At 40.0% G+C, this 21950-nt stretch overlaps 6 protein-coding genes and 1 long non-coding RNA gene across 12 annotated transcripts; 5 read left to right on the top strand and 2 right to left on the bottom strand.

Annotated features, from left to right (window-relative positions):
* The first annotated feature begins 455 nt into the window (after positions 1-455).
* On the top strand, positions 456-2214 carry LOC105268251 (putative defense protein 3). 2 transcript variants are annotated; one of them, XM_011307634.1, is made up of 4 exons: positions 456-725; positions 860-1075; positions 1294-1504; positions 1832-2214. In XM_011307634.1, exons 1-4 carry the CDS (start codon positions 626-628, stop codon positions 1884-1886), a joined length of 582 nt encoding a protein of 193 aa, XP_011305936.1. In that variant the 5' UTR covers positions 456-625; the 3' UTR covers positions 1887-2214. The 2 variants fall into 2 exon arrangements, with proteins under 2 accessions (XP_011305936.1, XP_011305937.1); XM_011307635.1 differs by having other exon boundaries at positions 663-770; positions 1832-2213.
* A 1049-nt stretch (positions 2215-3263) lies between these two features.
* On the top strand, positions 3264-11377 carry jus (julius seizure). 5 transcript variants are annotated; one of them, XM_011307632.1, is made up of 6 exons: positions 3264-3691; positions 8763-8915; positions 8992-9132; positions 9225-9339; positions 9406-9599; positions 10437-11377. In XM_011307632.1, the coding sequence occupies exons 1-6, from the start codon at positions 3565-3567 to the stop codon at positions 10589-10591; spliced, it is 885 nt and encodes a 294-aa protein (XP_011305934.1). In that variant the 5' UTR covers positions 3264-3564; the 3' UTR covers positions 10592-11377. The 5 variants fall into 5 exon arrangements, with proteins under 5 accessions (XP_011305934.1, XP_011305933.1, XP_011305932.1 ...); XM_011307631.1 differs by having other exon boundaries at positions 10425-11377; XM_011307630.1 differs by having other exon boundaries at positions 9406-9626.
* A 1125-nt stretch (positions 11378-12502) lies between these two features.
* On the bottom strand, positions 12503-13910 carry LOC105268248 (zinc finger protein 830). Its single transcript, XM_011307628.1, has 4 exons — positions 13702-13910; positions 13136-13574; positions 12882-13051; positions 12503-12815 (listed from the first exon to the last, which is right to left on the bottom strand). The coding sequence occupies exons 1-4, from the start codon at positions 13803-13805 to the stop codon at positions 12674-12676; spliced, it is 855 nt and encodes a 284-aa protein (XP_011305930.1). The 5' UTR covers positions 13806-13910; the 3' UTR covers positions 12503-12673.
* Positions 13911-13931: 21 nt separating this feature from the next.
* On the top strand, positions 13932-16654 carry PNPase (polyribonucleotide nucleotidyltransferase 1). Its single transcript, XM_011307627.1, has 4 exons — positions 13932-14100; positions 14300-15752; positions 15846-16154; positions 16238-16654. The coding sequence occupies exons 1-4, from the start codon at positions 13943-13945 to the stop codon at positions 16616-16618; spliced, it is 2301 nt and encodes a 766-aa protein (XP_011305929.1). The 5' UTR covers positions 13932-13942; the 3' UTR covers positions 16619-16654.
* An 895-nt stretch (positions 16655-17549) lies between these two features.
* LOC105268246 (uncharacterized) lies at positions 17550-18344 on the top strand. Its single transcript, XR_892310.1, has 2 exons — positions 17550-17864; positions 18026-18344. It is a non-coding gene; the product is annotated as an uncharacterized lncRNA (long non-coding RNA).
* Positions 18345-19110: 766 nt separating this feature from the next.
* Positions 19111-20259, top strand: LOC105268244 (ejaculatory bulb-specific protein 3-like). Its single transcript, XM_011307625.1, has 2 exons — positions 19111-19384; positions 19761-20259. The coding sequence occupies exons 1-2, from the start codon at positions 19210-19212 to the stop codon at positions 19946-19948; spliced, it is 363 nt and encodes a 120-aa protein (XP_011305927.1). The 5' UTR covers positions 19111-19209; the 3' UTR covers positions 19949-20259.
* Positions 19979-21944, bottom strand: Cdc10 (cyclin-dependent kinase 10). Its single transcript, XM_011307626.1, has 5 exons — positions 21753-21944; positions 21533-21672; positions 20831-21431; positions 20344-20774; positions 19979-20134 (listed from the first exon to the last, which is right to left on the bottom strand). Exons 1-5 carry the CDS (start codon positions 21760-21762, stop codon positions 20099-20101), a joined length of 1218 nt encoding a protein of 405 aa, XP_011305928.1. The 5' UTR covers positions 21763-21944; the 3' UTR covers positions 19979-20098.
* Positions 21945-21950: the final 6 nt, after the last annotated feature.

The raw sequence follows: 21950 nt of genomic DNA, 5'->3' as shown, positions 1-21950 counted from the left end.
GCTCCCGGTGAATTGTCATTCCAAAATGATTTATCCTGATCCCGGAGATGATATCGCTTTTCCATGAATATTCAGTGATTGTTGCATTGTGCTTTTTCACTGGTGATTTATTGTTTTTACGAATGCAAAATATCTTCATTTGAATAAAGTGATGGATTCCACCTGTCGATGGAATGAACATAATAACACATTCATCCGCAGCCACACGATTGTGCGGTGAATTCCTTCATTCATCTATTGACAAAACTAAATTGTCGGGGTGACAATACGCTCAATCAATCAGACCGAGCAAACGACTGCATTCAATTTCTAGGGGTGAGATTACACGCATCAATTGTTGGTTTACAGCTATTTTCATTTTACACGCTGGATATATGAATATTATGGAAATAAACGAATCAATTCAAATGATTTATTATTTAATAATATAAATAAAAAGCGCACGGATAAATCGATTATTCATAATAAAATCCAGCAGGGAGAGAGTGTTCGGTCATATATTCAGTTTTCATTGAAATTGTTATGATCGTGGAATTTTTTCTATTTAAAAAATCGACGTGAGCTAGGCAATTGCCAATGACACAAGAATCGACTGAGATTTCTGAAAAAGAAGGGCGAGAATTCCATGGTGGGATCTGCAATCACTTTAACGTACACCTCTCATTTACAATCTGTACTTTTCGTACAGTTCACTCCGACCAGTTCGTACAAGAGGACGTCTCCAGGTAAATTCTGCGACCCACGTCTCTAAAAATCTGTAAAGAGAACAGGTGATTTTTTCAATTGACTCATTTTCGAGTGGAGTATTTATCTGAAGAATTGTGAGATCCAATTACTAATTTTATTATTTTTTTTTCAGACATGATGTCGCGAGCTGTAGCAATTCTTCTCGTGGGAGCTTTTGTGGTGATAAATATTGCTGATGGATTCCCTGATGGTGCACCAGTTGATGCCTGCGTTAAGGAACGACCGAATCAGCCTTATCACGCCCAGATAAAACCTCAGCCATCGGGTACGAGTCCTTATCAGATTCTCCAATCGTCTCGTCAATACGCACCTGGCACACAACTCACTGGTAATTATTTCTGATTGATTGAACTCGGGGAATCCCTCGAGTAAATAAAAGGAATCGATTGTCACTCGGAAAGTCGAGTAATTATCGTAATGGGATAATTTTTTAAAATGGTTTCCGTTTAACCCACTCCTTGTTCGGTATTTAAATTCAAATTAAAGTCTAATTACTCGGAATTTTTAACATTTATTTATAACAATTTATTATTTATATTATTCAAGTGACTCTTCGCGGTGGGAGTTACTTCAAGGGATTCTTCATCCAGGCGAGAGATTCAAAGAGTCATCAGTGGATTGGAACATTTGCTCACACACCGAACACAAAAGTCCACGACGAGTGCAGTGCAGTAACCCATGCCGATCCCAAAGAAAAAGAGGAGGCAACCCTCATCTGGGATGCACCAGCCACCGGCAAGGGTCAAGTATACTTCACGTAAGTATTGATATAAGTATACTATCCAAATGATAAATCAAAGAACGCAAGTGTTTGTATCAATTTGATCGGTGAGAGGTAGTTTTCCTCGACCTTTCCCCTTCAATTCTATTTCTCCATTTGGGCTCCACAGAAATGTCGCGTGTCGGTTATTACCATAACTTGTTGGTAAATCCCAGGGTATATTAATGACGAAATCACTTATATTTGAGAAATTTTTAATGCGAGTTGAAAGACCGTAGATTACTAATAGGAGAAACCGGTTTTCTTTGTGATTTATTTTCAGGATATAATATTAATTGTGGTATTGATCTTTTTTGATTTCAGTGGCAGTCTCTTGAAGGAGTACGACGTATTTTGGGCCGACCTTGTCTCGCAGTGATGTCACACTACTTAATATAAATAATTATTTATCCCGTATAATTACTGTATAATTCAGTTCTCCAGAATTTCCATTTCACCTTGATAATTCTCTATTCTCAATCGTTTAGACATGAAAAAATATGAGCCAGCGATGAGCCACGACCGGGATAAAGGGTAACGTCTGCAATTAGTCGAGTGTAAAACAGTGGCTGAAGAAAAATCGAATGAATTCTCAAAATAGATACGATATTCACTCCATAAATATTCGTCTAGTGCCTCCGATAAATCCAAAGTTATGTACGAAATAAAATACACAAACAAGGTAAACTGAAGTGCTTTTCAATTCTCTCATTACCATTGACCACTTCAAGATCTCTTTCCATTAATAGAGCTAACAACTCACTAGGGCATTACGTGAATGGTACAGCGTTACGTAAAAGGTTTTTCAACAGAGTAAAAGTGGGCCAGTACCACGTGTCACTCGTTTTCTCGATTATTTTCTTAACTTCATCATAATCATGAATGAGAACTCGATTTTTCTCAGGAGACTATTTCATCAGACAGACATCTTTTTCAATCCGTTAAGATGACATTCTGACGCACAGTGGATCGATTGTTCAGAGATTAAAATAGTCTTCCTCGTTGCTCGCGCATTTGTTTTTATTTATAAAAAATTTGTTATGCTTGATTCGGTGGATGCAGCGGTGGTTATCAAGGATAAATTTATTCATAAGAATATTTAATAATAACTGGATCGTCAAGAAGGTCAACTGCGTCTTTGGTTGAGGAAGAACAGGGGAAAAACGGAGATCACGCCGATTTACTCTTGACGCTCGGAAATCAATCGAAATCAATCGGCAATTTATTTAAATTTATTTTATTTAAAAAACTCATTTTAATGGTAATTTTTATTGGAAATTCAATGAGCCACAGGAAAATCCCTTATAATTTTTTTCTCAGACCAATAATTCTCGATGATTCCCGATATTTTCCGACAAATTTGCGGTTGGAATTTGGTGTCGGTTGTTGGACCGGTGAGAGTAAATCGGCGTGATCCATGCATTACGAAAAATCGAACAGCTGAAAAGATAACGAATGCCACCCCCTCCCTGAAATTGCCGCATTGTTATCGTTATCAGAGAGCATTTGACTGAATTCGTGTTACCGAAAGTAAATCGACGTGGTCATGCGTCACGTAAACGTGAAAAGCCAAAGACGTGGGGTTGAGATTGAGAATTTTTCATTCTCCCTGGAGTCATGCTGCACAGAGTACGTGTGTGAACTCCTGGCCCCGTGCAGGGGTTGAAAGTTGGGGGTTGATTCTGGTGGTAATGTGGGGTCGCGCCGGCGCCTGGACGTCGCGACGCTGAACCCCAGCCCCCGATAAATCCCGAGTCACTTCGACGCCGTTTTCCTCGTCGGCTGTCTGTCGAGGGTGACGCATTCTCAGGAGTGTCCAAACAAAGGAACAAGTCTAAGAAAAATTTTTTTTAAATAAGGGGAATATTTTTATTTCAATCGTGGGACAGAATTTTTACGGGATAACGGGAGTTCGCGGGTGTTGAGAGTGGATGGCCTGAGAGGTATTACCTGGTGACTACATGAGTCCTGATGAGGGGGTAGTTACGGGTACAAATAATGTAATATGATAAGGAGTGAAGCGACGGGCCAGTGTGTCCGTGGCAAGGATTAGGATAATGTACCACGCGTTTGGAGAATCATCCAGGATCATTCCCCTTTTTTCTCTCATCTTGGGATCATGGATTGTCCTTGGAATGCCGGTCCTAGGGGACCCGGACCCCCCAGAATTCACCACGATCGAAGGTACTGCAATAAAAAATATCATTTTCAATTTATTGTACCCTCACTATCCTCCAATTGATCTCAAGAGTACAATTCAAATAATTTCACCAGAAAAATAATGACATTATGAATAAACAATGGGATCCAATTAAAAACATGAAAGGGCAAAATTTTCAATGAACAAGATATATTCTCAAATCTCTCATCTCAAACTCTCAAACTTCATAACCAGAATTAACCGACGATAAAGAGTCCGAATTGAGTTGTTTTAATTGGATTACCCCTCCCCCTTTTCCCCCGTTTCCCCCTTTTTCCCCTTTTTCCCCTTTTCCCCCGCAACATGTGCGGTGTCTCAATTAGCAAACAGTAAGTAGTTAGAGAAAATATTCGTCAGACGATGATTTGATTTGAAGGGAAAGAAAATAAAATGAAATGGTGACCTCTCTGCAGTGGCCCTTTGCCAAAAGTCCTAAACATTTGTATCGACTCGCAAGTATTTTAGCCAAAACCATCGAAACAAAGGGAAATAGAATATAATGCAGACGTGCATCAGGTTGTGGCGCCGAATCCCCATTGAATGACGTATATCAACGATTTTTCCACTCCCATCTTTCATTTTTAATGCTTTTTTTTTTCAATTTATTCCGTAAAATGATGCAATCACGCGAGCATCTGGCACCCCGACGTATTTCAAGTTTGGAATTGGGGGAATTCGATTTTTTTACCGGTCCTCGCCCTCCCCCGGGTCTCAATCGATATTTATTGTTTACCTGAAAAAATCCCTTTATTTTCCACGCAATCTGTCATTTTTTTCATTAATTTATTGCCGTTTAGAAGATTTATGAATAATTTGCCAATGATTTATTTCGAAATAATTTTTTTTTTCTCTCATTTTTATTTGTAAATTATAAACGATGTAAACAATTTCAATCAATTTTATTTTTGCACGCTTTATTTATGTTTTATTGTCGTGGCTTTTTATGAAGTTTGGGAAATTTAAATGGTTTTGTCTTTTCGTGTCGGTAATTTCCTCGGGAATTTGAAATTTCAGCGTCAATTCGCTGATTATATTTTATCGTCACTGTTTATTTCATGTTTTCCTTTGTTGTCATCGGCCGTCACATGCAACAAACGCAATCGATCGACAAGTCGTTGCATTTACCCCGTGACCTGTTGTATTCGTTGGGGTCGATAGTAGTATAAACCCCTTGAAAATCAGACCGCCATTATGACTCTTGGAAAAACGATTCGACACATCGATGCACTCGCAAATTGCGACGCAAATTCGTCTCGCAATTAGACCCGCGAATTACCGCGCGTCGAGAGACGTCGAGTGATAAAAAAAATTCGATTTCTTACCGATCCTCGGACTCCCCTAGTCTCCCCTAGTCTCCATCGAAATATATTTATCGAAATATTATTAATTGCCTGGAAAAATGATTTTTCGATTGACGATTAAAAAATTGTGACGAGTGAGATAGATAATCGCTGATAAGACATTCGCGTTGTCACGGAGAATTTCTTTGAAGGGAGAAAGACCTCGAAGGGCTGAAATATTCAGTCGGATTATTTCTCAAACATGTCCCGAGGAATTTCAGGTGTGCTGAACATCAAAAAGAGGGATCTGCGGCTTAAACTTTGAGGGATTAAAAGAGAATGTCCTTTCGTAAAAATGTCAAGCAATTAAGGGTGCAATGCATCATTTGAAGATCTCCGCAAAGTTTCAAGGCTCCTGTTGGCTGAAAATGTGCCGTCGCAATTCTCTTGGGTCTGCATTGCGGATGTGTTATTCCATTTTGGGGCGTTTGACTCGATGGAATTATCACTGTCATTATCTTATTTCTATTTCCGGGACTAATCCGTGATCAATCTGAATTAAGACATTTATTTTACCGGGAATAATCCCAAATTATCACTTTTAGTACTGATTTACCAGCAATTACCAGCAATTGCCAGCAATTGCCAGCAATTCAGTGATGAATTTTCGGTTTGTGGAGACAATACCGATGACTCACGGCGTGATAACAATAGAATAAATTGCAGTAATATTTCCATAATTCGGGTAATTACAAAGGAAAATATGGACTGTACAGTAATTACCATGCAATGCCGTTAATTTCTGGATCGTTAATTAAATTACGAATGGCTGAAGGATTTTATGAGAAAGGGATACAATTGGGAGATGCAGGCAACAGTGAAAGCTCTTCCAATTTCTCCCAACATTTATCAATTATCCCGTGAAATTGATATCCCGGTGGTTACCAACTCCATTTTGGGGCTGAATAATTAATCATTCCAGGGGCTCTAACTGCAATTGTACTCCATTCACTGGAATAGACACCTGGAGCATCGGGTCGACGTGTTGTCCCAGTAGTTGTTGAAAAACTTATGAATTATTCCTCGATAAAAGAAAAACTTTGCTCCAATTGCATTGGAAGGCTTTTTTAAATATTCAAATTCTGAGCTACTTGTTGTTTTCACACTTTATCCAGCTACTGTGTCACTGAATAACCAATGAACACCTGAATTTACGGGAGAAACGTCAGTATTATTTTATTTCTCCAGACATCAAAATTGAAAATTGACCTCACCATTCAATTGACCAAAAATTATTTGAATAACGGGATGATGAAAATTTTTTTGAATTTCAACCCCAAAAACTCTCCAGAAATTATTCACGGGTAGCTGTTAAAATTCTCTAGGGTCTCATTGACACTTGAAAACTTTGGAAATCCAGAAATAACTCAGCATCCCCTGGGAGGTATTCCCCAGGTTCTCGCAATAACAATTCCCAAGTTTTTCGAGTGCTGAACCTCGATTTTTTTTTTATTCATCAATATATACTTTTTTTTTACACTCGTAATTTTATAAACGAGATATCGCGTGACACGTCGCGACGTCGACGATGCCAATCAGGAACTCGGCAGGGAGTGAGCACTCTTTATAATTCCTCATTTGCTACATTCTAATTCCCCCCTTTCCCTCCCTTTTCCTCCTCCTTAGCCCCGGCGACTCATTAAAGCCATTACAATCTCTTTTTACTGCAGGGGAAAAATTCATTTATAAAATGCACTCTGCAGATAAATCATAATCCTCGTAATTCCTTGATTCCTGTTGAACTCGTTGTGCCATGGAAAATCCCGAGGCTCATTTGAGTAACTGGGGGACGGAATAATCGAACTAATGGATCGAAGTGAATTAAATTTATTTTAATTCTATTATTTTTAGATTAATTTTGAAATTTAATAGGGACTATTATCGCGAAGTGTAAATTGCATTTTTTTATTCGCCAGTTTTTTATGAATATCTCGAAATTAAAGGAAGATAATGATTTTTTCATAGAAAACTTTTTTGTAGCTCTCGTTCTTATCTCCAAAAAATGTTCATATGAAAAAATCGGAATTTCTTATGATATCGAAAAAAATGCAGTTACCAATTGACATTGATTCAAGTGAAATTCGTGGAGACGTGAAAGTCTGAGGGAAATAGACTCATCTCCTCTCCATCTCGCTTTTCCACAAAAGAAGACTAGAATGAGAAGAGTTGTATTGTCCCGAACACAAAGAATACGCCATTAAGAAAATTCAATGGAAGCCCTAGTGTCACCAGAGCTTGGTTGGTCCCTGAAAAATATATAAAGTTTACCACAAAAGTTGAAGTTAGAGTAAACAATTTCATCGCAGGGTGGTGACGTTGCCCAAGTGTTTTGATAGTCACCGAACTTTAGTTATTTTGTTTAAAAAGTTATTCCCGATGCCTTTCATTCACCCTCAAATGGAGCCATCATTTATCCCTAATGGAAAAAAATATTAGCCCCAGCTCAGCGAATATTTCCCTCTGGGAGAGATAAGGGAAATCGTTTAGACAGGATGATTCGATTTCACGGTAATGGCAGGAAGATGAAATACTATCACACCTGGTGAATTTACCACCGGTGAAATGAAACTGGGTCACTGGTGATATAGTGATGCTGGAGTTGATGCTCATTGGCCTCTTCATGGGGCTGATTCATCCTGTCCGCGGTACAGGCGTTAATCCATCGGTTCGGCTTTATCGATTACTTCCGGAAAGCCGTGATCCCCCGGAAACCAATGGATCCGGACACCCATGAGACCTCCGGGAGTAATCCTCAGGTTGTTCCACGCCGCAATTGGGACTCCAACAGATCAATCGACTCATGGGAGACATGGGGAGCTTCTCCGGAGCTTATCATCGACTTGCCCTTCCTTTCCTGAAAATATCTCTGGATATATCACAGATGGAAAAATTTTTTTCAGACCTTTATTGGAGCTTATGAAATTCCCCACAAAAAAGTATCCGATTATTTTTTTGTGAAATTATTTAAAGGGGAGATATCTCGGTATTTAGGAAGTCGTTAGGAATGAAAAATTGGGAAAATTGGATGAATTGGAGATTTTTTTGTTCTGGTGGACATTTTGGCGAGATTTTTTTAAAATTAATGGTGGTATTGAGTGGAGCCCCAGGTCCTCGAGGTAAAGGCAAAGAAAGATTTTTGAAAGTTGCAGTAGCCACCCACCTATAGGCAAAAGGTTAAAAACTCTTGGAAGCTGAAAAGCTCTCATTCCACCCCCTGGATCCATTCTCTGAGAGCTATGTGAGCTCATGTGGATCCCCTGGGGCCACCGAGGCCTCCCACTTCCTGATCATGTTCGACTTTGGAATCCAGCTGATGAGGTACCGGAATTCTCTCACCTCGACTTTTGACGTGGGTTACTGGGTTGAAAAAATCCAATGCCGAGGGTCTTCCGCGCCCCGATGAATTCTAATGAACTGAATTGACAATTCCCTCAATTAAAAATCCCCTCTTGTTCAAACGTGACGTATTTAGCCTCTCAGCACAATAGAATTTATTCAAGAAAAGAAGAAAAGATTGAGAAGAAAAAAATAGAGAGTCATTTAAAGACTTGCAATAGAATTTATGACACGACTGACCACGAGAATAAAATTCCAACTTCCTTATTAAATTCATCCGCATCCATATTTTCTCATCACGTACCACTGAAAGATCTGGAGAATTTAATATTCCAGGGAAGTGAATTCCTGGATTGTACGTGTGTTGTTATTTTTCCAGACATGACCGGACGTGGATCGAAGAAATTTGGTGACGAGTGCCGAGAGGATCACGAGTGCGGATTCGCCGGTTCCTTCTGCGATCCCAGGAACCGGAAGTGCTTCTGCAGGGAGGAATTCAGTGCGACTAATCACATTGACAAATGTGGACACCGTGAGTTGAATAATTAATCAACACGAGAAGAGAAAAAAAATAATATATTGCAAACATGAATTCGTTGTTGTGACAGCTGTCAATGTGAATGAGTCCTGTTTCTTCACTGAGCAATGCGAGCTCAAGGTGCCCCAGACAGAGTGCAGAGATGGCAGATGCATCTGCATTTTTCAGAAGATCCCAGTGATGCAGCCCAACGGTATCATCGAATGTCAGGGTAAATAATAGAACGACACAGAGATTAAAAGAGAAATATCCAGAAATACCTCGGGTAATAATTATTCCCATGTCATTTATTCTCGTCTCCAGCTGCAGTGAAAGAAGAGGAAAATCTCCGGTACGTGGATCCAGCGATGATCGGTATCCTCGTGGCGATGGCCCTCATGTTCATCATCATCTGTGTGGTTCTTCGACTTTTCAGCAAGTGGGTATCACCAGGAATAAAAAAATCCGTAGTAAATAAAAACCGTTATTGAAATAAAAATTGCAGAGCCCGTTGGCGTGAGAATCGAACGATCTTCAACACACCCAATGCCCGATTGATGAATGTCTCTCTTCTGCGTGACAACAACAAGCTCCTCCATGCCCAGGAGAGACGTGGGTCCAGGGCGAGTCAGCGAGGTCCATCACGACAGCCATCGATGGCCTCCCTCAGAGCCCATTCACCCAATGGCTCGCAGCAAGGTGCGAAAATTCCCCAGCGAGTCAACAGTACGGGTTTTTATCAACTCAATTACTAAGCAAGCAACTTCAGTATTTATTTGAGATTAAAGATCTTTTTTTTTTTACCGAGTTGAAGGAGCTTTCGCAGGATAAAGGAAAGAATTGAAAAGAGGAGAATAAAATGTTGTCGTCTCTTCGATAATTCCTTGCTCTTGCTCATGATCCTTTGAGCGATGATTTTTTTTTTCTTAGAGCAACCGAAATATTGTGGTATTTGTTACTTTGTTTCACCATAACTTCGTAGATAGTCCTGTGATCTTGTTTCTCTCCCTGAATACGAGGATATACTGTTGAATCTAAAATAAATGAGTTGAGTTTTGTTTCAATAGTCAGACATGAAGGAATATTGTGGCATGTGGTATTGGTGATAGTCGAGTCATTTATCTGATAAACTTTCTTCACATTGGGGTAAAGTATCACACGGTAATTCAGACGTGAAGTGACTAATTGGTTGATCACTTCACTCATGAATAGCCCCTCAATTCTTCTCTGTACGATAAACTATCGTAATCATGATAATTAGGTGATTGTACTACTCTAGCTGAATGACAGGTGTCAATAAATCGTGATAATAAATAGTTGCTTGCTAAAGTAAATGATTTGCCTGTTGAAACTCGTGTTCGAGAGTTATCGAATTAAATTAGTTGTTATTCAAGTGATTTATTTATAAATATTCATTTGTTTCTTTATTTTGTGTACAGTCTAGCAGTAGATAGCGTATTGACAATGAATAATTAAACGAGTGCCCCTATGATCGTCTGGAATGAATAGATGTCTGATTGCCAGGGTCTCGTACAGGTTCACGTCGTGGGAGTCGAGGAAGTAGTGGCAATGCATCAGCTGTATCAGCACCTGGCACCAGGCCAAACAAGTCACCACCGAATAATACAACTGGTCTAGCTGATACTGTTCACGAGAATATTACTGTGGAAATAACTGAAGCTAAAGCGTAAATCAATCCATTTACAACGCACACACACCAAAAAAAAAATAAATAGAGGAATTCCAGGATTCGTGTGGATTCATTGGGATTTCGTTAGGGTCCACTCGAGGCGAGAGTAATTATCAGCATTCAGAAATCTTCTCTATGATAATCGATAAGCAATCAGTAAGATATAAAGAGAGGAGGAGACACTTTTCGATTAAATATCGAAATATCTCGGGATGGGGTACACTAAGAGAAAAATTTCATAAAAACTTTTTTGTCGGAAATTTTGTGATTTTCAAAAGAGATTATATGAATTTTTCTGGTAAATCACACCGTTCTCGAGATAATCGACATTAAACATTTTGCCATTTTCTTATTAAAGTTCTTCATGTCTAGCTGTCAGATAATAGTATTCACCTCTTCGATTGAATTCTCTCTTTCTTTGAATATGCGAGCATTAATTATTAATAACTTATTGATGAGATACCCAAAGTATTAGAATAAATGCAACAATTAAGCTTTCGAGATTCGCAACTTGACGTGTGAAACTGACGATTAAGAAAATAAAAACGAAGAAACATGTGACGAAAGGGACCACACGAGTTTCGAATCATTGAAAAAAAAATGCGAGGAATTTAATTCCTCCACTCGATCATAATCGAATTGCACAAGTTAGCTAGAATAATTAGTTCACAATGCCCTTCGCTAAAATAAGTCCTCTTACATCTAATAATCTATAAAAATACCTGAAAGCTATCAAAGTATCTAGATCGATTTAATCTAGAGGAATTTGTCCCGAGGACGATAAAAATAACCAAAGATACGATTAATCCTAGACAATTATGAGATTATTTATGAAACTCTGCAAATTAGTGCCTATGCTGTCGCATATATAATCATTAACAATTAATGAAAAACAAAAATTCGTATAAAACGAAATCTTGAAGGAAGAGCGCTACTTTGAGCTGGTGAATTTCAAAGAGAAATAAAAAAGTATTAATCTTAAAAGTTCAACTAAAAAATTCAAGCAAACTGCTAAATATAATAAAAGAGAATGAAAATAATGAAATAATAAAGAGAATAACAAAGCCTAGCGACTGTGCTGTTCTGTGATTGTAAAAGCTATCGTAAACAGTTGAAATTATCTTCAAATCACAATTATAATCTGATTAATGATTAATCTGATGAATCAAGAGGATAATGAGGATAATGAGATGTGACTGACACCGAGGGAAAATTAGGGGAAGATTTGCCCATCGGTTTCAGTCTCAATCACTGGGAATCGACCACACGTAGTTTAGGTACTAGTTGGTTGGTAATTTAGTTGACGCTAGAGTGAATTTATCAATAATTAAATATCTCGACTTTCTATCCCCTTGGCTTAGAGCAGAGTGTCAGTGACACTCCCTTTTTTACCTCTTTTTTACTCTTTCAAAGAATGAAAAAAGTGAAAAAATATATATAGAACCACTTAAAATCGTACACAAGATCTTCACTAATTGATAGAATTTTTCCACTGTTTGTGCACTTGATCGTGAAGATTTTTCGGTGATGAGAGAAATAAATCCACTGAGAGGAAGTGGTCCAGCATTGGGGAAGCGTTTGGACTGCTCTCTCTCGTGGGGATGAAAAACAAATCAAAAGTTTATTTAACTCCATTGACAGATAATTCATTTTCCTGATGATTATTTATCGAGGAGACCAAGAGTTTTTTCTGCTTTTATAGTTGTTGATACAATCTGTTATTGTAATGATAATTAATGATAAATTAATTGATGCTTCGTGGGGTTGTGATGTGGAGTGAGGGAGGTGCATCAGTAGCGGCCAGTACTGCTTTATTTATTGATAAATAATCCTTCAACCACTCCTGATATTTTTTAATGCGAAATATTTCACTTTGTGACCCGCATTTTCTCTCGTAGTAATTAATATTCAGTTGTAATTGGTAGTCTTTATTAAAAATAGACTTTCGATATGAATTATAATAGCTTAATTATCTCGTTAAGGTAATCTTTATTACATTCAACGTATCTGTAATATCCGCTATCTCGATTCATTTTAATAAAATTATCTTACACTGGAGGGATGAATTTAATTTATTTATTCACTATTTGTAAGAGGTTTTAGCTCGCCAGTCCAGGAATTCGTCGTAATCACTCTCATCACCACTGGACATGTCTTCATCCACCGATTCTTTCTTCCTTTCCGCTGCTTGAACTTGTTCTTTTCGTCGAACTAAATCCATTACTCTGGAGATAATACAAAATTGGGGATTAATTTTATAATTATTTATTTTTCAAGTAATAAATTTTTACCTCGACCAATTACGTATCTGCTCCTCGATCTCATCCAACTGCCTCTCAGTGGTGGCTTCCTCCTGATCCTCAGCAATTATTTGAGCAGATTGTGCTGCCTCTTCCCTCATTTCCTTCTGGAATTTGTCCCACTCTTCCTCGATGGGGTCTTTGTACTCCACATTTCTCACCTGTCCCACAAAAAAATAATGAATCACACCACCAAGAAGAATTTTTATTTAAAAATAAACTGAAGTTGTAGCTAGAATTTATACTTTAGCATCTAAAATTGGATCATCAAAAAATCCCTCTGGCAGAGCAGTAGAATTGGTGGATTCTGCGTCCTTGAGATCTTTATTCTCCTCCTTGGAGGATTTAATCACGAGTTCCTCAGTCTGTTTCGTCACAGTAGGCAAATTATTTCTACTGGTTCCATTGGGATTATCGAAAAAATCAGGAGGCAGTGCTGGTGATGTCTGAGGGTTCCTCAGGATCCCCTTGACCTTCTTCGGGGATTGTGATCCCCTGGGGGGAGAGCTGGGCCTCTTGAAAGCTTTCTCTACCTTCGAGGGAACTTCCTTCATTTCCAAAAGTTTTTTTGCAGAAATAACATTCTCCTTGTGGGATTTTGAGTTCAGGTGGACTGGCCAGACAGTCTCGCTGCGAATAATGGATTTGCAGATCACGCACATCAGCTGGCCATTATCTGTGTACGTGTGGAAGAGTTAAGGAACATGTCATCCAGGCGAAGTAAACAATAAACATTTTTTTAGTCGATGAATTTTGTAGGGATTTTGACAGGTGTCCTGACCCCCAAAGAACAATATAAAAAAAAGGATATTTTGCCAGTGGTGAATCGATCTTCTTCACAGCTCCAGACTTCTTCTTGTGGTCCATCATCGCCCTCCGGAGGTCGTGTTGACTTATTTTCTTTCCTCCAGACATTTTCAATCCACTTCTCCACAGTTATCACAAGTAAACACCAATTTTTTTTGTGTTTTGAAGGGAGTTGAGGTTAAAACACCTACCGATAGAACAGATTTCGTTCAATTCATCTTTTATCATCCTCCCATGCCGGCACCATGGCATCAATAACAACATTCAGGTTAATTCGTTGTAGAAAATTTGAATATTCTCACATAAAACGTCAAATTAGGATAACAAATGGTGGAGTCCATCAACCCCGGATGTCATCGTCTTTCCCAAAAGCATCGGAGGTCAATGTATTATTGTCCCATGGGTGAGTGATATATTTTCCTATCAATCGGGATAACCTCATAATTTATTAGAAAATAAATTCGATTTCTCCTGAATATTTTTGTCAAATTATGTAATTCCACCACTCATCACCTTGTGTGAGATATTTTATTTAAAAAATCCATTGCACAAAAATTTTTTTAATATAAATAAAAATGCATGAACTCGTGGATGACGTTCAGGTCGTCGAAGCGGTCATTGGGGATATCGACAGGTCAACTGGCGAAATTCGCTGACGGGTGTGGTGTCGTGACCTCCGGGGACACTTCAGTGATGGCGACATGCGTGAGTAAAACGCACAGTCCATCGACGAGTGGTTTCCTTCCTCTGGTGGTGGATTATCGGCAGAAAGCATCTGCAGCGGGTAGAATTCCAACGAATTTCCTCCGTCGAGAGCTCGGCCCAACCGAGCACGAAATCCTCACGAGTCGTTTGATAGATCGATCCCTTCGGCCTCTTTTCCCCGAGTCCTACAATTTCGATACCCAGGTGATGTGCAATATCCTGGCGATCGACGGTGTAAACGATCCCGATGTTCTCGCAATAAATGCAGCATCGGCATCACTCGCGCTGTCTGACATCCCGTGGTCAGGACCAGTGGGTGCAGTTCGTGTGGGTTACCTGGACAACGAGATCCTGGTGAACCCGACGCGTCACGAGATCCAGAAGAGTTCCCTGAACCTCATAATCGCGGCGGCGGGACAGAACCTCGTGGTGATGCTCGACGGATGTGCAAAGGCAATTCTAGAGCAGGATCTCAAGAAAGCAATAAAAGTTGGGGTGAAGGAGTGCCAGGGGATAATCTCTGGGATCTCAGAGCTAGCGAGGATACATGGGAAGGAGAAACGTGCCCTGGAGGAGGGGCCGAGAGTGAGCGAGGAGCTGAGCGCAGCTGTGAGGGCCCTCTCGGAGATCAAATTGAGGGACATCTTCACGGACTACTCCCACGACAAAATCTCCAGGGACAATGCTCTGAATAATCTCAGAACTAGTGTTCTCGAGACGATGAAGAGCAGTGTATCAGATCTAGATCTGCCGAGGGTTGTGGAGGCCTTCGGGATGATCTCGAAGGAGATCTTCAGGTCTCTGATATTCGAGAATGACTTGAGGTGCGATGGGCGGAGATTAACAGAGCTGAGACATATCTCCTGCCAGGTCGATCTTTTCAAGCCTCTCCATGGCTCCGCCCTTTTCCAGAGGGGCCAGACCCAGGTCCTCTGCACTGTAACCCTCGACTCTCTTCACAGCGCCCTGAAGATGGACACCATTTCAATGCTGGCGAGTGGAATAAAGGAAAAAAATTTCTTTTTGCATTATGAATTTCCTCCTTATGCTACCAAAGAGACCGGTAGGACTGGACCCATTGGCAGGAGAGAAATGGGACATGGGGCCCTGGCTGAAAGAGGTCTCAGGCCTGTTATCCCTGAAGACTATCCTTTTACTGTTCGTTTGACTAGTGAAGTCCTCGAGAGCAACGGCTCCTCGTCGATGGCCTCCGTATGTGGAGGCAGTCTCGCTCTTTTGGATGCTGGAGTTCCCATCTCGACAGCTGCTGCTGGAGTCGCTGTTGGATTGATCACCAGGTATGACCAGAACAAACAGATCGAGGACTACAGGATCCTCATTGATCTTCTGGTGAGTCAATTAATAATGATAAATTAACGAATGATTTCTCAAATAAATAATGATTATTTGGAAAAAGAAAATTTTAAATCCATTACATCGTAGGGAATCGAGGATTATCTCGGTGACATGGATTTTAAAATAGCTGGAACGAAAAAGGGAATAACAGCGCTCCAGGCAGATGTAAAAATTCCGGGTCTCCCTCTGAAAATAGTGATGGACAGCATTAGTCAAGCGACATCAGCTAAGGGTGAAATCCTGGGGAAAATGAACGCCGTAATATCCTCCCCTCGGATGGGTAAAAAAAATATGCCGATTAGCACGACAATAGAGGTGCCTGTGCACCAACGGGGCAGGTTCCTGGGGATTGGAGGATCAAACTTGAAGAAGATTCTCGTGGAGACTGGAGTCAGTGTGAGTATTTACCAGATCAATTCACCAGATCGCTGGAAAACCCCTCCAAGGGGAGTATATTAACCCCAGAAATTTCGTTTCAGATTCATCCACAGGAGGAAAATGCCTACAGCCTGTTCGCACCGAACGAGACAGCGATGGCAGAGGCCAAGGAGATGATCTCATCGATTCTAATCGAGGAAAAAGCACCTGAACTGGAGTTCGGTGGAATCTACACAGCAAAAGTCGTGGAGATTCGTGACGCCGGAGTGATGGTGATCCTTTACCCAAATATGCATCCAGCATTGCTCCATAATTCTCAGCTGGACCAGCGATCAGTGGTTCATCCCAGTGCCCTGAACATAGAAATTGGTCAAGAGTTCCAGGTGAAGTATTTCGGGAGAGATCCCGTCTCCGGGACAATGCGATTATCTCGAAAGGTCCTCCAAGCACCCACTGGCATCGCCAAAAATTACACATCGTGAGAGACTATTTTATATTGTAAATAATCTGTAAATAAATTATTTCTACCTCATAGCTCGAGCTTCAAGCGATAAACTCGCCTGTTTTTGTCATATTTCAATAGATTTATGCATCGTGTCCAGGGCCTCGAGACAGAATTGACTGAAATGCGTAGTTGATCAGTTATTTTCAATCGAATGAACCTGACAGTGACGAGACACGCAATACTCCTCTCGATTCAATAATAACTCGGTTGAATTTACGGAGGGATCAATTCCAAATTTAATACCCAGACTGATTGCAAATGGATATTATTATAATTCATTGGTTTGAGGGGCATTTCTAGTCGACACAAACTAATCCAATTCCATCATAATTCAGGGTTTCACTCGGTTTTTCACGCCAGTCGCTTGTAAGGTATTCTCAACACGCGAATTGTAATCATCCGCAGTGTTGGATTATGTCCAACAAAAATAGGAAATATCCGCTGCGCGAGCCTTTGATCACAACCGTTTACCATCGGTCACGTTTTGTAGAAATCACTGAATCAATAGCAATGATTTCTTTTTTCATGTTAAGACCGGAATTATCTCTGAATAAAACCAGAAATTACTGAACTCCTTCGTGACAGAGAAATTTCAAATATTTCTAAATTTCCAAAAAATATTTTCCTCTATCCGCTCGCGCCATGGGGTCAATGTACCTCGACCTTGGGTCATTGAAAAATGGAGAACGATGCGTTGACTGTAGATTATTCTATTGCGGCCACAAGACAACAGTTGGAAATCCGTAAAAAAAAACGATAAAAAATCGAGAAATAACTGACATTCCAGCGTGGAAAAAAAGGAATTCTCCCGAGCCTTAATATAACTTCTTCGAGTGGTGGGTCTCGTATGTTTTAATATCAACACGTATTTCTGAACGCGGGGGCGTCGGCAAAACCCTCCAATCCTAGATGAAAGCTCTGCTGATGTTTTTGAATAATCGGGTGGGAGAAGGTCTCGTTCTTGGAAGAATTTCGGAAGTTCGAGTCCTTCACGGTCAGTTGAGTCGAAAGCTCGGTGACGAGGTGCTACATCAATCCTCACAAAGAAATCATTGAAAGATCGTCCAAATGATCGCAAAAGGAGCGCACGAGACCCAAAATCTTCTCACGACTTATCTGATTCTTCTGGTACTGCTGATATGCCTCTGGGTACTCTATTCCGGCATTTATTAATTCATTCGAATGAATTTGAATTGAGTAATGAAGAGTTCTTCATGTCTGTGGTAAGTCCTGGATATTAATGACAAATTGATAATTATCCTGGAAGAAAATTGGGCTGAAATAATCATTTTCTACTCGTGCATCGAAATCCCTCGCGAATTGACAATTTCGCGTGTGTTTTTATGTGCATCCGGTGATTTATATTGATCGATGATTATTCCAGGGATAAAATGCAAGGCAACAATGACCTCCGGGTGGCACTGGAGTCTCGAGAACCTCCACGAGGATTAATCCAACGTCCAGACACTTTTGCATTCAGAATACCCAGGAATCGATTAATTAATTAATTGTTCTGTTATTCATATTTTTTCGTCGAGTGCGCTTGATATTATTTGTGTGTACATATCCTGTTTATTGTATCAGCGAAATTATTTCATCATGATCGCACAATTTCCAATGTTGCGAGTGGAAAATTGAGATTAAAAAAATTTTGTGATGACAGTCGCTAGTTTGTCATGAGTAAAATGGACTTTCTATTATCATCTCGTGATTTATGTCACCTCATCTGGAAATTATGGGAGAAATGGGGAAATTTTGATTTTAACATCTTTTCATCTTGAGTCGAGACTTTGGTCACTTTCTGAACATCAAATTATGGTGAAGAGATTTTTATTCGGATGATAGTGAAAGATTTTTCGACACGTTTGGATGAGAGAGAATTCGAAAATAGCCAGGATGGGCTCCAGTCGACGTCGGGTGAGCTATTGGCGCAAGATAGCGGATACGAATATTTCGGAGGTTTCGGATTATCCAGAAATAGAGGCCTCAAACCTCAGCAATAAACCACCTGGACAGTATCAGAGATCAGGGCGTGGTTAACGATTTTTTATCAATACATCATTTACCCACAACAGTCTAATACATTAAAATTTATTCTCGTGATTTCGTCATTGGAAGTCCCAGAAGTATTTGGAGAATCTAATGAATTGCGAAAACAAAAACAAAAAACAGGTCTTATTTTTATCGTTTATTGGTCATTTCAGTAATTCGATTTTTTTATTTTAAATCTTTTCAATGAATGGAAATTTTTTATGCGAGTCAATTTTTATTAATTTTTATAAATTTAAAATTGTCTTTTTTTTAATGGAAAAACATTGTGCCAAGTATTATACTCATGACGTTCATCAGTATTTAGTAATGAATTTAGTAGAATGGCCGTGAGATGAATAACTTAACGTTAAAACGTGTGTAAAACAGGTAAGTGAGGACCCCCTCCTCTGAGGGCCGCTCTCTCCTATATAAGACGGAGTCCTGATACCACTTGAATCTTCAGTTGGTCATTTCACCAAACAACGAGCACAAAATTCCCCTGTGATTCATAAATAGATACCTCAAATATTCTCTATCATGAAAGCTATCGTAATTCTGTGTTTCCTCATTGGCTCTGTGATAGCCCAGAATTCGGGAAAATACGATCACGTGGATGTTGATGGAATTCTCCGGAACAATAGAGTTCTCACTAATTACATCAAGTGCATGCTAGGGCAGGGCCCCTGCACGTCTGAGGGACGAGAGCTCAAAAGTAAGTTCATCATTTCGAATTATCCCAAAACTATAAATTATTTTCATGAATATCTCATTAATGAGGCATTTCAGAAAAAAATGGTATTCAAATTTTTTGGTGGAAATTTTATGATCTACAAGAAAGTCTAATACCATTTTTCTCTGGAATTAATAATTTAATCACGAAATTATGTAAATTAAAATTTGTAAAAATAATATAGTTGATGGGGATCACCCAATCGATTGAGTAAGAGGCGAAAGCTTTCTCGGTTGAGTAACCGTCGATGGATCCATTACGTATAATGGAAAGGAAAATAAAGAATATTGACTCAAGTCCGCTGTTGTATAAGTGAATTCGACTCTTCAAATAATTATTTTCCACGTTTACTGTTCAGAGGTACTTCCGGAGGCCCTGAGGACAGATTGCGCCAAGTGCGACGAGAGGCAAAAAGCAACAGCAGAGAAAGTTATCAATCACCTGAGGAACAACAGACTGGCCGACTGGAATCGTCTCGTCGCAAAATACGATCCAACGGGAGAGTACAAAAAACGTTTTGAATCTCTAGAAACTAGAAAGCAATAAATTAAAAATGTACAACCCCAACAAATGATATTGCTGAGACATCGATTTATTGATCACTTAGTTTTAAAATCTTATGCATGTAAGTCCTCAGTGATTGGGCAGTAATTATAAAATCCGTGGAAATCCAAAAAGATAAATTTGTACTTGAAATTATTCTACTCGTCTTTTCTTCACTAGAGATCCGAGCTGAAAGAAATACAATTTTTTCATTATTATTATTAAGAGTGAGATGGTACAAATATCATGCAAAAGGCTGTTACCGATTATATAGCAGAGTAAATGAAGAAATAAAATACAGAAACAACAACAAACATTCAGTTTTACTTGAGTAATCGATTAACGAATGATTCCTCCGACGTTTCAAGCCCAGAAAGAGTGAACAATTCCCAACTTACTAAATCAGAGATAGCAGGTAAGTTACTCGTCTGATCGCTGACAAGTACCTCAGGCTCCCTGATTTCCTTCGACTGACTGGACTTCTTCATATTCCTGTGTTGGGGGAAGGTTGGCATGAGCTTGGGATCACAGGGGAGTGGAGCCTCCTTGAAGTAACTGCTCTGAAGGCATTCCTCGGCAGTTGCTCGTTTTTTCGGGTCGTACATGAAGAGAAAATTGAGAAGTCGTAGTCCAGCAGCACTGAGCCAGGGGAATCTCTGCTTGAGGTTGTTATAGGGTTGCTGCTTGAGGGTGAAATTCTGGAGGGCTGGGAGGGCATTGAACTCCGGCCAAATAGCCTCTGAGGGTGTGCCCAGAAGGTCAACAATCAGTTCGAGCTGTTGGATTTCCGATCTACCTGGTAGCAGCGGCCTGTGACCCAGCAATTCTCCTGGAAGAATAAATTTTTTTTACCCAGAACATCATGAAGAACAATAGAATTCTCACCTAGAATGCATCCAGCAGCCCACATATCCACAGAAGTCGTCTGAGTCTTTGCCTGGAGGAGTAATTCAGGTGCTCTGTACCACAGAGTGACGACCCTGGGAGTCATGGGCTTGAGGGGCAGACCGAACCACCTCGCGAGACCAAAATCAGCGATTTTAACGCATCCCTTGTCTGTCATGAGCAGATTTGAGACCTTGAGATCCCTGTGGACGATAAAATTGCGGTGGAGATATCGCAGACCCTTGAGAACCTGCAGGACAATGCACTTGACCTGGCTCTCAGAGAATGGCGTCTGCATGTTGTCGAGGAGGCTGGCCAGATCCTGTTCGCAATACTCCATAGCCAGGAAAATACTCTCGAGACTTCTACCCACCACGACTTCTCTCAGCTGGACAATATTCTCATGACGACACGAGAGGAGAACACTTATCTCTCTCAAACCACTCACTGGCAGTCCATCCTTCTCGTGCTCCATTCGAACCTTCTTCAGGGCCACCACCTTGTCGGTTTTCGTGTCTCGGGCTCGATAAACTATTCCATAAGTTCCCTCCCCTATTCTGTTCAATTTTTCGAACTCTGAGACGAATCTGCATTTTCCCAGCTGTCGATAATTCATAAAACCAGGACGTGTGAATAATTAATAATTCCCTCTGATTACATTTTTCGTGATTATTTTCAATTAGCGTTCGTAATTTATCTTACAATGTCTTGCTCTGGAATTTCCATAGGTTTTCCAGTCAAGAGAGATGTCAAAATTCCCCTTCTGGTGATCGGAGCTGAGGGATCTGGACCCGTTTCAGATCCCCTCTTCTCCTCATTGCTGTCAGAATGTTTCCTCTCATCTAAAATAATTTGCCATCAACAATTACAAACATCAATAACGTAACCTATAAAATAAATCAATACTCCACTACTTCCTCACCCTTCGTCATGATCTCGAGGACAAGAAAAACCCGAGACTTCCCCTCGTTCCTGAGACAATTGCAATAACAATTGCAATTGTCAACACTCACAACAGTCACTCAATTATCCTAGCAACAATTAATCACTTCGACAGAACGCAGAGGAGCGAGTAGAGATGATTTTCAAATGTGTTGACACTTCCTGGGGTTTTCACGCG

The sequence above is a fragment of the Fopius arisanus genome, unplaced genomic scaffold (assembly GCF_000806365.1).
Source record: "Fopius arisanus strain USDA-PBARC FA_bdor unplaced genomic scaffold, ASM80636v1 scaffold00055, whole genome shotgun sequence".
NCBI lineage: Eukaryota > Metazoa > Arthropoda > Insecta > Hymenoptera > Braconidae > Fopius > Fopius arisanus.
Note: the sequence above shows the minus strand (reverse complement) of the source record. Positions and strands in the feature narration are given on the sequence as shown.

Bases quoted from the DNA above. Each gene is read 5' to 3' on its own strand.
- LOC105268251 (XM_011307634.1), top strand. From the start codon at position 626: ATGGTGGGATCTGCAATCACTTTAACGTACACCTCTCATTTACAATCT. The intron at 726-859 runs GTAAATTCTGCG...TTTTTTTTTCAG, and splicing joins GTACAAGAGGACGTCTCCAG to ACATGATGTCGCGAGCTGTA. The intron at 1,505-1,831 runs GTAAGTATTGAT...TTTTGATTTCAG, and splicing joins AAGGGTCAAGTATACTTCAC to TGGCAGTCTCTTGAAGGAGT.
- jus (XM_011307629.1), top strand. From the start codon at position 3,565: ATGTACCACGCGTTTGGAGAATCATCCAGGATCATTCCCCTTTTTTCT. The intron at 9,133-9,224 runs GTAAATAATAGA...TCTCGTCTCCAG, and splicing joins CGGTATCATCGAATGTCAGG to CTGCAGTGAAAGAAGAGGAA. The intron at 9,340-9,405 runs GTGGGTATCACC...TAAAAATTGCAG, and splicing joins GTTCTTCGACTTTTCAGCAA to AGCCCGTTGGCGTGAGAATC.
- LOC105268248 (XM_011307628.1), bottom strand. From the start codon at position 13,805: ATGTCTGGAGGAAAGAAAATAAGTCAACACGACCTCCGGAGGGCGATG. The intron at 13,052-13,135 runs GTATAAATTCTA...TTTGTGGGACAG, and splicing joins ATCCAATTTTAGATGCTAAA to GTGAGAAATGTGGAGTACAA. The intron at 12,816-12,881 runs GTAAAAATTTAT...TATTATCTCCAG, and splicing joins CAGATACGTAATTGGTCGAG to AGTAATGGATTTAGTTCGAC.
- PNPase (XM_011307627.1), top strand. From the start codon at position 13,943: ATGGCATCAATAACAACATTCAGGTTAATTCGTTGTAGAAAATTTGAA. The intron at 14,101-14,299 runs GTGAGTGATATA...GATGACGTTCAG, and splicing joins AATGTATTATTGTCCCATGG to GTCGTCGAAGCGGTCATTGG. The intron at 16,155-16,237 runs GTGAGTATTTAC...ATTTCGTTTCAG, and splicing joins TCGTGGAGACTGGAGTCAGT to ATTCATCCACAGGAGGAAAA.
- LOC105268244 (XM_011307625.1), top strand. From the start codon at position 19,210: ATGAAAGCTATCGTAATTCTGTGTTTCCTCATTGGCTCTGTGATAGCC. The intron at 19,385-19,760 runs GTAAGTTCATCA...TTTACTGTTCAG, and splicing joins TGAGGGACGAGAGCTCAAAA to AGGTACTTCCGGAGGCCCTG.
- Cdc10 (XM_011307626.1), bottom strand. The intron at 21,432-21,532 runs GTAAGATAAATT...AATTATCGACAG, and splicing joins AAATTCCAGAGCAAGACATT to CTGGGAAAATGCAGATTCGT. The intron at 20,775-20,830 runs GTGAGAATTCTA...TTATTCTTCCAG, and splicing joins GGCTGCTGGATGCATTCTAG to GAGAATTGCTGGGTCACAGG.